The sequence below is a fragment of the Haliotis rubra genome, unplaced genomic scaffold (assembly GCF_003918875.1).
Source record: "Haliotis rubra isolate DU_JTF1 unplaced genomic scaffold, ASM391887v1 Scf587, whole genome shotgun sequence".
Taxonomy (NCBI): Eukaryota; Metazoa; Mollusca; class Gastropoda; order Lepetellida; family Haliotidae; genus Haliotis; species Haliotis rubra.
The window spans coordinates 48,077-63,160 of record NW_025767287.1 but is presented as its reverse complement, the minus strand read 5'-3'; the positions used below and the strand labels follow the sequence as shown (position 1 = coordinate 63,160).

The 15,084-nt window shown below is 37.8% G+C and overlaps 1 protein-coding gene across 1 annotated transcript in view; it reads left to right on the top strand.

Annotated features, from left to right (window-relative positions):
- Positions 1-327: 327 nt before the first annotated feature.
- The window catches only part of LOC124254922 (cytochrome P450 3A9-like), a 48,501-nt gene continuing 33,744 nt past the window's right edge, over positions 328-15,084 (top strand). The window contains exon 1 of the mRNA XM_046688766.1: positions 328-693. Coding sequence (XP_046544722.1) covers positions 536-693 — 158 coding nt within the window. The 5' untranslated portion in view covers positions 328-535. The remainder of the gene's footprint in view (positions 694-15,084) is intronic.

The window sequence follows — 15,084 nt, the reverse complement described above, 5'->3', positions numbered from 1 at the left end:
ATTACGCTGATTCAACAGCCAGACCATCGGGCGTGCAACTTTTTAAAAATGACCGTCCGGTCGCAAAACAGACCGTCCCGGACGGTCGGGCAGGCGGGAGTTTGCAACGCTGCCTATATATATAAGATATAAGAGAATATGATATAAGATATTCTCTTATATCTTATATATATAGGTCATACTTATAATCATATCAGAGTCGGGCGCCTATGGTCGAGAAGTCTTCACTTACCTCACCATATATGGCCACCCTTAACTCTCTCTGAATCATACTGTACGGAAGGTGAAATGATTGGGTGATGATCGATATGATTTTGATTCCGCGATGCTAAATATAGCTTTATTCTGGGGTCCAAATATGGACCTGTTGCACCAAGGGATTGGGATATATGGCGAGGGAACATAAAGTCCCGTTGCTGCGCGAGGGTTAAATCGATTGCCGTTTTGTACACGAGGTTTCTACCTTTGTGGGTGTTGCCGTTTTCTGCTGTTGCCTTTGTTTACATCTTAGGACAGTTTGAGGAAATTGTGAGCGATGGACAGGTTGTGGTCGACGATGGAGAGGTTGTTGTCGCAGGAGACAGTTGACATCATAAAAGAGAAGACAGGAGAGGGGTATAAGTTAGTTGTCGAACTGCCAACAGGTTACAAGCTCGTGCTAGTCGGAGTCGGGGCTATTGTTGGGTTACACTGGTGAGTTGACAATCTACTGGTCATTGCTGCATCAGTCCTACATTCATGTCACTGTCACTGTCAGTTGTCACATGTTTCTGCTGATATGCACAGACTCAAAATTGAAATGACGTAATTGTCACCTCAGTTAGCAACATATACCAATATTGCTACGTTTTGAACCACGAATAATATTGCATAATCTTGTGCAATGTTTAGTTAGGGCGCGAATGGGTACGACAGTCAAGACACGTACAGTATCTTAGGCTCGTGCCTTGATAGCCTGTCTCACAGTCCCAGAACCACAATATTTTCCCTACAGTCTAGCCCTCCCTGCAGTGCTAAAGCCCCAAACGAAGCCAGTCCAAATTTCCTCTGAATTTTTCCCATCTCACTAGGGCACCTTTTCAATTTAAATTGTTTATTTGTTACTATGAACATTATATGTATTCAGAGACTAAGATTTTGTCTAGTGTCTTGACTGTAGGACCCTTTCACTGCTCTCGGCTAGCCTAGTGCAATGTTTGCCTGAGAAAATATATATTTCATTCAGTAATTTGCATCATTACCAAGGAATGGCATTTACCAAGTATCTGCACCTTATATATTAGCTGCACTTATTCACTTGACATGTACCCTCACAGTCACATCTAGCATGTGGCACCTTTTGCAATAAATTAGTTGGTTTTTTTTAGGTTTTTTTTTTATCAATTTTTTTTTATTTTCATGAAAAAGTAAAGTCTTCCATCATAAGTTGTATATACTGTCATATCTGATATATCATAAGTATATAGTATTACATCCCATATGTCAAGTTGTAAATAGCATCATATATGAACATATCATATTGTTTATAGCACCACATCTGACATATCAAGCTGTATATTGTGTCACATCCAACATATCATGTTGTATATTGCATACACATTCAACATATTATTTGGTATACAGCGCCACATCTGACATACCACGTTGTATATAGCGCCACATCTGACATATCATACTGTATATAGTGCAACACCCGACATAGCATATTGTATATAGTGTCATGGCCAATCTATCATGTTGTACATAGTGTATTATGTGATATACATTGTAAATATGTCTTATCTAACATGTGTTGTATATAGTGCCACAATTATTCTGACATGTCTTGCTGTGTTTTGTGTCACATCCAATGTGTTGTGTTATATATTGCGCAACATCCGACTTATTGTGTTGTATATTGTGTCATATATCCAACCTATAATATGTGTTCCCAAAGTTACACCAGTGCCATTAACTAACTAGTCAATATATAACTAAAACAATGATAATTCTTCAAAAGGGGAAACAGATCAAGATTTTACAAAAGAAGCGGTTGCTGCATACACAGGTCAGGTTTGAAATACTGGGAATAATGGATGCCATTTATTAGCAAATTTCTTCATTTTATTCTTCCTTTTGGCAATGAAGCTTTCAACAGAAAAAATATCTTTTAAAGTCTTTATAAAGTTATCGCATTTTGGAATGTTGTTTTTCAAAGAAGAGACATAGATCTGTCTTTTTGCTGAAATGATTATATGATTAAGTAAGGGGTTTTTACTTAAGGAGCCAAAATACACCAAATATTTTGTCAAATTGACTTTTTGTATCAAATAAGTGTTAATCCAAATTTGAAGATCCTTCCAAAACTTCTTAGTTTCACTACATTCCCAGTAAACATGGCACAAGTTTTCATCTTCATCTTTACAAAAGCTGCATGAGGCTCTGGATAAGGTTCATTTTAAAAGTTCCTTTTGGTATAGATAATACCGTGTAAAAATTTATATTGGAACTCTAAGAGTTTTACATCATAAATGTCTTGTCTGTAAGACTTAAAAATCATTGGCCAATCAAAGTCAGTATCTTCAAACACATTCTCCCATTTATGACACATATGAGGGTTATTATTGTTAAATAACAATATATCATAAAATAATCTTGATCCTTGTAATGATTTCATAAAATTCTTTTGATAGGAGTTAAGATTCATGTCATAGTTATTTATACACCTGTGATATGTTATTGTATTTTTCCATGATTCAGGTATATTATTTAGAACATATCTATGATCTAATTCTGTCCCTTTTATTGCATATTTACTTTTTAAAGATTACAAAGACATCAAACCTTCTTCATCACACATGTCTTTGATGGTTAATAGTCCTTTATTTGCCCAATGACTGATATAATGATTTTGGTATTTAAAATTATGATTAAACCATAATGGCTGTGCTAAAATTTCATCAATGTTGTTTTCCTCTATGGTAATGTTAGTACAATACATGTTCCAAGCTTTTAAAACATCTTTCCAATATGGATTATGAATATCAGCAATATTATAGAAATTAGCACCAAATTTCATGATATCATGTAACGGAAAATTGCATGGATTACATATTGATGATTTTCTTAAATAAAATCTCAAAGTGGATAGTTTCAAGGCATTGATAAAGGTTTTTATGTCGATCATTCTTAAACCCCCATGTATATAATCTTTTTTCAAGGTACTTCTCTTAATTTTGTCAGTTTTGTCAGTCCAGATGAATTTGAAAAATATTTTATCAAGGGAGGTAACAAAATCTTGGGGTGGGTTAGGTAAAGTATTGCAAATATGAACTAATTTTGACATAGCTAGTTTCCTCTAGTTTTTTCTTTGTATTGATGATCCATAGATCCTTCAGTTCAGCATTAAGTATAATTCCCAGAACAACAAATTCATTTTTTCGCCATTCAATATTCAAATCCTGACATAGTTTATCACCACAACCTGCTTTAGATCCAATCCAGATAGCTTTAGTCTTATCAATATTTATTTTTAGTCCTGACATCCTATAGAAAGTATTAATTGCATCAACAGCAGAATATAGACATTTTTCTGTACCATCTAAAAACAACTCAGTATCATCTGCATGTTGTCCTAATTTATACTCTGTATCATCAATTACTACACCTTTGATATTTTCATTTTGTCTTATCATGCATCCAAGGATTTCAGCTACAAAAAGGAAAAGATATGGTGATAACGGATCCCCTTGTCTACAGCCCCGTTCATTTGAAAAGAATTCTGAGGGATGTCCATTTTGAATAACACAAGAAGTTGTTTTATAGGTTAGGATATTTATCAACCTAATAATTTGGTAACCAAAACCAAACTTTTTTAATACCAAATTTATAAAATCTTTAGAGACAGTATCAAAAGCCTTTTCAAAATCGATCAAAATTAATAAACCTGGGATGTCTCTTCTTTTTGTCTCAAACATAATGTCATAGAGTAATCTTGTGTTTTCGCTTATATTTCTACCAGGTATAAAACCAGTCTGATTTTCATGTATAAGAGAGTACAGGGTTGTTTTTAAACGATTAGAAATACAAGTAATTACTATTTTATACAGTGAATTCAATAAAGTTATTGGTCTCCAGTTTTTTAAAAGGGTTCTGTTTTTATCTGGCTTGGGTATACATGTAATAACACCTCTTTTCATTGTGAAAGACATTTGATTCTTATTAAAAAATTCTTTAATAAATCTATAGATCCAATATTTAAGGTCTTTCCAAAAATATTTAAAGAAATCTATTGGAAATCCATCTACACCACGGCTTTTGTTATTTTTCATATGTTTAACAGCCAATGTTATTTCTTCCATGTCAATATCTTTTTCTAATTTGTTTCTAAGATGGCCAGTTAAAGTGGGAGTTACCACATCTTGTAAACAAGTATCATCCTCATATTTCCTGCCAGAAGAGTAAAGTTGTTTGTAAAATGTTTTTACTTAATTTAAGATAGAAAAGCTGTCAGTAATTTCGTCATTGTTATCTGTGACAATCTTATTAATTGATTTGCTGACATAATTTCTATTTTCTAGGTTGCAAAAATACTTGGTTGGCTTTTCCCCCTCTTCATACCATAAAATTCTGTTTCTGAGCTGTATACCCCTTATTTCATCTTCTTTAATTTGTTGTAGTTCAAATTTATATTTTGCAAGTTCAGATAATAAATTTTCATCTATAGTTTGAAAGTCCTTTCTTATTGATTCTTCATAGTCTTTAATTTTAGTTTCTAATTCTGTGGTTTTATCAATGGTTTTCCTTTTTAGAAAGGTTGAAAATGAAATTGATTTTCCCCTAACATTCATAAGGAAGGTTTCTAAAAATAAACTATCATCAATCTTAAGTTTTATGTTAAGGTCATTAGCATTTTCATCATATACATCAATATCTGAATATTCTTCAACTGTGTCCTTTAATATGGATCTAACAAGTTCACTATATTCTGGTTGTAACAATAAAGACGTATTAAATTTCCAATATCCCCGACCTCTTTCTTGGTTAATAGTATTTGAAAAAGAGTAGGTAATAGAGTAGGCAATAAATTAGTTAATTAGTCCTTTTGGCTCTGGTTTTGTAATGAAAGAGACGGGAAAGACAATTAAACAAAGGGTTGTTCTCATGTATCTTAAAGGTCACATGCAACCAAAAAATCAAACATAATTGAAACACAATTATCACTTATTCATGACATATAATATACATTGCTGGTTATGAAAAAACATAAAATCAAAATTATAAGCGTACAATCGCAAATCAAAAGTGCAATATTTTGTACTTGGGTTTACTTCCCAAGAAACGAAGCAGCTGGGATACCGAACCCAGTCAGGGCGGGTGGGTGTGCACTCAAGTGTAACGGCTGGTTCCTTTGCAGATGCCCTCACGGCTCATTGTGTGTGTATATATAGAGTTGATGGGTTTCGTAAATACATGCTTATTGTTTGTGTATAACATTTTGCAATCAACAGACATCATAACATGTCATGTGTATAAGTATCACACCTGCCTGTCTGTGTAATTACATGATGTGACAGAGACCGAACTCGGGCCATAAATCAATGCGTTTTGTTTATGGTGTATAGCCTGATAGGTGTTAAGTTCAAATTGCATGTGGTCAGTGATTGAAATTGTGTATTGAATATTGTCATTAGCAGACGGGCAGGCAGACACATAGGTGCCAATAAAACAGACATTGAGTTTTGTCTGTGACAACGACATATCTATATCACAGTTAGAAATCCTGTTGACGCTAAATAATGACATTGCTTTTAAGTATCGAACTGAGAAAGTGACTCGGTAAGAAGAACGTGTGGTGAAATAGACAAATGAAATTATATAAACAGTTAAATCGGTAATCTACTGTAATAACATATAAAAAGCTCGCACCTGTGAAATATCAACAAAACATTAGAAAAATAGCTCACACCAAAGCCTTCACCGAATATTCACAGGACAACCCGCTTCCAAGCTCCGCGAACCTATTTCACTGCACACGTGCTATGAGCGCAGCCCAGCTGTTGAAACCACTTCAATTCCCCCAAGCGCTGGTGGAAAGTTAGTGAATCGTTTGAACTACGATTTCGCGCGGTTTTTTTCATCGTGTTATTTTTCAACTTTATAAGTTGAATTTGCATTTTTGATGAATTGTTTCGGTAAGTCCATACCGAAAATTATCAGAATCTGCAAAGTTGTGGTTTACGTTGCATGTGACCTTTAAAGGATTGGAGCTGAAGCTTTTGTTGTGTATTTTTTTCAATTAATGCTTTCCAATTTTAAACCCTTTCTTTACACAAAAACATGATGAAATGGTTTAACATAAAAAAATGAATTAAAAATTATTTTTTAGATAATTTGTTTATTTATTCTAAGCATTTACACGGTTTGGCATGACTGTGTATTTAGGAGAATAGAGCATGACAGTTTGATGGCCAAACCTTATTGAAATAGTCTCTATTACAGTAAATGACAGAGGCATACTTTGTTAACTTGTAAAATTCAGTGAGCTGGGACAGCCAGGTGTTCAAGAACGGATGGAGACTGCACAGCACAGGTTAATGAATAAATAACTTTGTCTGTGAATGTGCTTCTTGAACACCTGGCTGTCCCTTTCTCTGCACTCCTCCCTCGTAACAAACAGTGAACTGTGTCAATAATTTAATGATAGTTTGTTAAACAACTTTTTTATTTTTAGGACAAAAATTCGCAAAAACCTCACAGAGTGGGTATGATGTTTTGATTATGATCAACGTTTCATTGAGTATTTTATGTTTATTAGTTTTCGAGTCAGATTGCAATTCATCGGTCCGCTTTTGAGCCAAACGGACTGTACATTTCCCATTATTCTTTCATCATACATTGCCAGCAGTCATTATGCATTACGAAAGTCATCTGTTGTGGAGAACTGTGTTTGTAAACATAGAATATTCGCGTGCGTTTATGTTTCAAACAAACGAACATTCGCGCAAACGTAATGTACTTCTCGAAAGATTTGATTGCGTGAAAAACGTGGAGCTGAACCTGCACGAGGTTTCTCAGATAGCAGTTTTCAACATATTTGATAGAACTTTGGACATTAGCGGTCGTGCTTTCGACGAACTGACCAATAATAGTTTTTTGTTATAGTCAATGAATAGAGTACTATCTGTATACATATGTGCAAAACAAAATAGTGTATTATCTGTATACAAATGTACAAAACAAAACAGAATTAAAGTTGAAATAGATAAGTCACAGTTTTGAAATATTTATTTATAGAACACTGCGTAACAAAATGGTAGCAGAGCGTGGTTGTGTAGTTTATTGTTGCCTTATCTGGGTATAGGGTACAGTTCATACCATCGTAGTTGTGTTTTTGTGTGGACCTTTATTAAGGTAAGTTGAAATTAAGTCAGTGTTTACAACAGAAGCGTTGGTAGTAAACGATGATGCGGTTTGATTAGTTCATGGTTAGTTGGTTAGTTGCATACACTGAACATGTCACAAACAGGAACAAAACAGATTAATAATGGCTGCCCTGACCATGCGGGCCCAGATAGCAGATCTTAAACGCAAAAAGGCTATAGCCAAATCTGCATTTACTAAAGCAACGAATAGACTTGAAAAACTTATTGATGAACAGAATGTTCAAACCCGGACGGAAATGAGAAATACAATTGACAAAGTTAATGATCGTCAGCTTCGGGCTATCGAAGTATGTGTGGCATTGGCTGAAACATTCCAAACGATAGGAGATAAAGATAACATGACAAAAGTTACAGACGAGGTCACCCAAATCGACGTAATTGGGAATGGAGTGCAAGAACGAGCTCAAGAGTGTTTGAGAGCTAGGTCCAATGCGAGCTCATTTAGCAGTGGTAGAACTGGAGTATCTAGATTGTTTAGGACTGAAAAGCAGGTTGAAAAAGAAAAGTATATTCCTGTTGTCACTTCTCACATAGAACAATTGGAACCACATGTTGATGCTAACTCAGGTCAGAGGCCACAGATCAGTGCAAGTGATTTAGGTCACATGACTAGGTCTAAACCCCCCTACAGAAAGGCATGTTAGGCATGCACCATCCCCTGATATTGTAGCAGATTCGAGTAGTTACAATTTGGGAAATGATATGTGGAAACAATTGAGACGCGTTTCCATTCCTACTTTTCCGGGTGATGCCAAATCATATGAAGGTTTTAAAGCGGCTTTCATGGCCTGTGTACACAATGCTCCAGCTACACCTGAGTACAAGCTTTTACAGTTACGTCAGTACATCACAGGGGACGCAATGAAAGTCATACAAGACTTGGGTCATAGTGCGGCTGCATATGAGGTAGCACTGGATAGATTAGAAAGGAAGTATGGTGGCAAAAGACGCCAAATTACGTTGCAGTTGGAGGAAGTGTCAAACTTTAGGCCAATTCGTCCTGGCAATGTTAAGGATATTGAGAGGTATGCAGACATGCTGGACATAGTTGTCATAAATCTCAGAGATACTGACAGACTAGAAGAGTTAGGCAGTGGGGCATTATACAATCAGCTACTGAAGAAAATGACAGAATCCATGTTAACTGACTATCACAGATGGGTCTTTGATCGAGAACGCCAAGAGTCAGTTGAAACATTGCGTGAGTGGGTGTTGCAAGAGGCTGAATTTAGTTTTATGGCATCAGAAACATGGTATGGTCTATCGCAGAAGGGAAAGACTACAGCTAGAGGTCAGAACAAATCAGGTTCGTTCTTTGGTGATCGCCAGACTGACAGTGTGCTCAGTGTGCTCTCTGTAAAAAGCTGCCATCACATTTGGAAGTGTAAACAGTTCAAATTGATGAGTGTTCCCGATAGATGGGAAACTGCTAAACATTTAAACCTTTGCTTCAGATGTCTTGGCACTAACCACCGTGCTAACAGTTGTAACCGTAGAATCACATGTGGAATAGATAACTGCACTGCATCACACAATAGGTTTCTTCACTCAACAAAAAGATGTGATGTTACTGAAACTAAAACTAATAAGCAGCACCACAGTCAGTGTCCATCTGTAGTTACTATGTCCTCATCTGAATCCAGCAAGTCAACGTTGGTGTCATTGAGGACAGTGCCAGTAGTTCTTAAGAATGGGAACAAAAGAATTGTTGTTAATGAACTATTGGATGATGCCAGTACACAGACTTATATCAATAGGGATGCAGCCTTAGAATTAGGTTTATCTGGTCCAGCACAGAAAGTTTCTGTTAATGTCCTCAATGGGCAACATGAAATGCTAGACACCATGACAGTTCAGGTTGGCTTTGAGAGTTTGGATGGGTCGGTCAATACTACACTATCTGCCTCAACAACTGGGGTTACTGGACAGATGCAAGTTGTTGATTGGTGGAAGTTTGCAGGTAGGTGGAAACATCTTGAAAACATTGAGTTTCCCAAAGTTAAGTCTCCTCATATCATAGATCTCCTTATTGGCATGGATTATCTTGAACTACATAGGTCCTATCAGGACATCACTGGCCAAGAAGGTGATCCAATAGCACGACTGACTCCATTAGGATGGACCTGTGTTAATACCAGGATTAAGTGATGGCTGTCAGAATTCAGGTACATACTTCTCTAACAGTAGGGAAATTGAATTGAGTACAATGTTACAGAAACTCTGGGACGTTGATGAAGTTCCATCTTTGACATCAGCCCTTACCAAGGATGATGAATGTGTCATAGCATCGGTGAAGGAAACAGTTAAGTTTGAAAATGGCAGATATCAAATTGGCATTCCTTGGAAGGAAAGTGTGGGTCCTTTACCAGACAACTGGGACATAGCTTACAAACGTCTCTGTAGCACAGAGAAGAAGTTATCAAAGAACAAACAGGTTGCTGTAACATTTGATGGTATCATATCTCAGTATATTGAGAAAGGTTACATTGAAACGGTGTCTCCTGATGAAAACGGTTCATCACGTGGATGGTTCTTACCTCATTTTCCTGTTGTACGTCCAGATAGGGAAACTACGAAGGTCCGAATTGTCTTTGATGCATCCGAAAATGTGAAGGCATATCACTGAATGACACTATTAACCAAGGTCCAAAATTACAAGGTGACCTCTTTCAGATATTGCTTCGCTTTAGAAGGCACCCAGTAGCAATAGTTTGCGACATCGCAGAAATGTATCTTCAAATCGAAATGTTGCCAAAAGACAAGTCATTCTTTCGATTTCTTTAGAGGGCAAACAATCAGAATGAAATACCAGATGTTTACCAGTTCTCAAGAGTAGTCTTTGGGGTCAATGCTTCACCGTTTTTGGCTCAGTACATTACACAAGAACATGCCCGACGATTTCAAGATACTCTACCAAAAGCTGCTGAAACTGTATTACAATCTACGTACATGTATGACAACATAGACTCGCTTAGGAATGAGCTCGAAGCCATTGAGCTGTATGAGCAGCTTACTGAGTTGTGGGGAAATGCAGGTATGTGTGCTAGAAAGTGGTTAAGCAACTCTCCTGAAGTATTACAGAGAATCCCCATAGAGAACAGGGCTACTGAGGTCGATCTTGGTAGAGGTGACTTGCCTACTGCCAAAACACTTGGTTTGACATGGGTTGCTAAAGATGACGAGTTCAGCTTTCATAATACCAATGCACATAGCAACTGGATACTTACAAAGAGAGGTTTCCTAAGAGAATTGGCTAAAGTGTTCGACCCATTAGGATTCCTGGCACCATTCATCATCACAGCCAAAATCATAATGCAGGAAATCTGGCTTAAGGGTTTAGATTGGGATGAAGAGCTGCAAACTGATTTGAAACAAAAGGCATTGCTTTGGTTCAGTCAAGTGAACGAGTTAGAAAGTGTTAGATTTCCAAGGTGCTTACAGTACAGTTTGGACATTGAAAACAGGAAATTGCATGTTTTCGTTGATGCATCAGAAAGTGCATATGGGGCAGTCGCATACAGTGTGACTACCTATCAAAATGGGACATTGTCTAGTCGGTTGACAGCATCAAAGTGTCGAGTGGCACCTCTCAAATCAGTCAGCATTCCTCGAATGGAGTTGATGGCAGCAGTATTAGGAGTCAGGTTGATCTTGATTGTTATTAAAGCTCTTGAAATGAATATTGCTGCTGTGACACTTTGGTCAGATAGTCAAAATGTGCTGTGTTGGATAAAAAAAACCATAGCCGCAAATTCAAAACATTTGTAGCCAATCGTGTAGCTTTTATCCAAGAACATACTATTCCCAGTCAGTGGAAGTACATTCCTTCTCTTCAAAATCCAGCAGATACTCTTTCTAGGGGGTGCAACAATTGCTAGTCTTAAAAGCAAAGCATGGATGTCAGGGCCTGACTTTCTGGTAGAGGATGTGTCGGCAGAACCGACACAAACGGTGATCACACAAGCATCAGATGATCAGGAAGCAAAAGTGCGTGTAGAAATGAAAAGGCAGTCATTTACAATAGTGACATCTGACTGGTGTTGGCGGCTTGATGCAAGGAGATATTCAGATTGGCAAAAACTACTGAGGATTACAGCATGGGTTTGTAGATTCGTGAACAACAGTCGGTCTGAACTAAGTTTGAGAATCTCAGGAGAACTTACTTATGAAGAGCTTCTTGATGCAGAGATCTATCACATAAGCCGTGTGCAAAAGGAAGAATTTAACAAGGAGGTCTCGGCTCTAGAAAATAGGAAACAATTGTCGGCAAGCAGTAAACTCCATGGACTGGATCCCATGCTTGATGAAGATGGGTTGATTAGATGTAGAGGTAGACTGCAGCATGCCACATTTGTACCATTTGATGCAAAGTTCCCCATAGTATTGCCAAGAAGAAACTGGGTAACTAAGTTGATAGTGAAGAAATGCCATGAAGATGGAAAGCACATCATTGGTACAAACCAGATCCTTGCTTTACTGTCTGCACACGTTATTGGATCATTTCTGCTCGCGAAGAGATCCGTGAATATGAAAAGGAATGTTCATGGTGTCGCAGACTTAAGGCAAAGCCTGTTGTTCAAATTATGGCTCCACTTCCACAGGTTACACTGAAGTACACGCTAAGGGCATTTGATCAAACTGGTGTTGATTTCGCAGGACCTTTCATGACGATACAAGGTAGAGGAAAACAACGAGTTAAGCGTTATCTTTGTCTATTTACATGCTTGGCAACGAGAGCTGTGCACTTGGAAATGGCATATAGTCTTGATAGCGACTCATTCCTCAATGCCTTTTTACAGGATGGTAAACCGTAGAGGTTTGCCAAGTGTAGTGGTGTCAGATAATGGTACAAATTTTACAGGAGCTGTTAAAGAGCTGAAAGTACTTGTCGACAGACTTGATGGAAAATATATCCAAAGTTCATTGGCAAATCGTGGAGTTGTTTGGAAATTCAACCCACCATATGCTCCACATTTTGGTGGTGCTTTTGAAGCAATGATCAAGTCCTCAAAAAGAGCTATATATGCAATCCTAGGCAATGGTGACATTACTGATGAAGAACTAGTCACTGCCTTTACTGGCGCTGAATCGTTGATCAATCCAAGGCCTTTAACTTACCAAAGTACACATCCAAATGATGACGTTCCACTTACACCAAATCACTTTCTTCATGGTCAGTGTGGTGGAATCTTTGCTCCACAGTCGGTTGATAATGCAGAATTCTGTCCGAGAAAACGGTGGCGAAGAGTCCAAGAACTGGTACACCACTTTTGGAAACGATGGATGTCGGAATGGCTTCCTTCTCTACAAGCAAGGAAGAAATGGTTTATACCAAGTCGTGATCTTGAGGTCGACGATGTTGTTGTGGTTATCTCCACGCAATCTCCAAGAGGAAGTTGGATCACAGGAAGAATCATAAAGACACATCCAGGGAGAGATGGACACGTTCGAGTTGTTGACATACAGACGAATCAAGGTGTTATGACAAGACCAGTGACAAAGGTGTGTCCACTGGAATGGAAGGTGTCAGAAACTACCACCGAGGGAGGCTTCAAGAACAGTACAGAAGATCAACAGCAGGCTTCAACCAATGGATAGAGGAGCAGCAGACGGCTTCAAGAAACAGAAAAATTCATGGATACAGGATTGAAAGAATTCATGTATCGAGAATTCGAGGATGAAGAATTCAAAGGATTGGTGGAAGGATTCAAGATTTCATGGATGGAAGATTCAGAGAACAGTTAATAAATGGATGTCGCAAAGGAATCGAAGACAGAACAGAAAGTGGTATCCAGACAAAAACATTCAAGGGAAGTATTTCAGTTGATTGTATATTGACATGTTTTTCTTTTCAGGAAATAAATGTGTTTTGTCACAATGAACATTACACTTACCGATGTGTTATGATTTGGAACAGACATGCTTATTTTCATATTTCCAGGACTGGATGATGAACTTTCTTTGTATTTCAGGAAATGTGTGGACTTTTCTGAACTTTAGTTGCATAAGTTTCAAATATGTCTGCATATAATGTGCTATTTTGTGATTGATATGTTCATTTGAAATGATAGACTTGGATCTATCATTTGTAGGGGGGAATGTTGTGGAGAACTGTGTTTGTAAACATAGAATATTCAAGCGTATGTTTATGTTTCAAACAAACGAACATTCGCGCAAACGCAATGTACTTCTTGAAAGATTTGATTGCGTGAAACACGTGGAGCTGAACCTGCACGAGGTTTCTCAGATAGCAGTTTTCAACATATTTGATAGAACTTTGGACATTAGCGGTCGTGCTTTCGACGAACTGACCAATAATAGTTTTTTGTTATAGTCAATGAATAGAGTACTATCTGTATACATATGTGCAAAACAAAATAGTGTATTATCTGTATACAAATGTACAAAACAAAACAGAATTAAAGTTGAAATAGATTAGTCACAGTTTTGAAATATTTATTTATAGAACACTGCGTAACATCATCCATTATACATTTTCAAACAGCTTTTCATTTCACCTTCTTTGGAAGACACCAAAAGCTAGGTGAGCAGATGCCCTGGTGTCAAAATAAGGGACATAACTCTGGTTCCTTACTACACCACTGCGACCAGTTGAGGTTACACTACACCAAATCAGAATCCGTAGTTTAACAAGCTCTTTTCATCCAGAGCCTTCAGTGCAGACTGAATCGTCTAACATCCTTGATTGAGTGATTTTGTGTCCGATTGTTTGTGTTTTTTAAATGTACATCCATCCAGTAATTACAACAGACCATATTTTTATATATTTAGTGATGGTTTTTTTTGCATGATGTCTGAATGTGACCACGGGGTTTTTGTTTAGCAGTTGACATTTTTTGTGGAGCTGGGGTTGGTCTGCTTGGCTTCCTGTACAGTGCACTCACTCACACTGACCACACACTCACACAGTCCACACACTCCACTCACACAGACCACTCATTCACACAGACCACTCACTCACACAGTCCACCTAGTATCACACTTCGGTCAGTCACACCATCCACTCACACAGTCCACACACTCACACAGTCCACACAGGCCACTCACACACACAGTCCACTAAGTATCACAGTCACACAGTCAACTAAGTATCACAGTCACACAGTCCACTAAGTATCACAGTCACACAGTCCACTCACACAGTCCACTAAGTATCAGTCACACAGTCAACTAAGTATCACAGTCACACAGTCCACTCACACAGACCACTAAGTATCACAGTCACACAGTCCACTCACACAGTCCACTAAGTGTCACAGTCATACAGTCCACTAAGTATCACAGTCACAAAGTCCACTCACACAGTCCACTAAGTATCACAGTCACACAGTCCACTCGCACAGACCACTAAGTATCACACTCACAGTCAACTAAGTATCACAGTCACACAGTCCACTCACACAGACCACTAAGTGTCACAGTCACACAGTCAACTAAGTATCACAGTCACACAGTCCACTCACACAGTCAACTAAGTATCACAGTCACACAGACAACTAAGTATCACAGTCACACAGTCCACTCACACAGACCACTAAGTATCACAGTCACACAGTCCACTCACACAGACCACTAAGTATCACAGTCACACAGTCCACTAAGTATCACAGTCACACAGTCCACTCACACAGTCAACTAA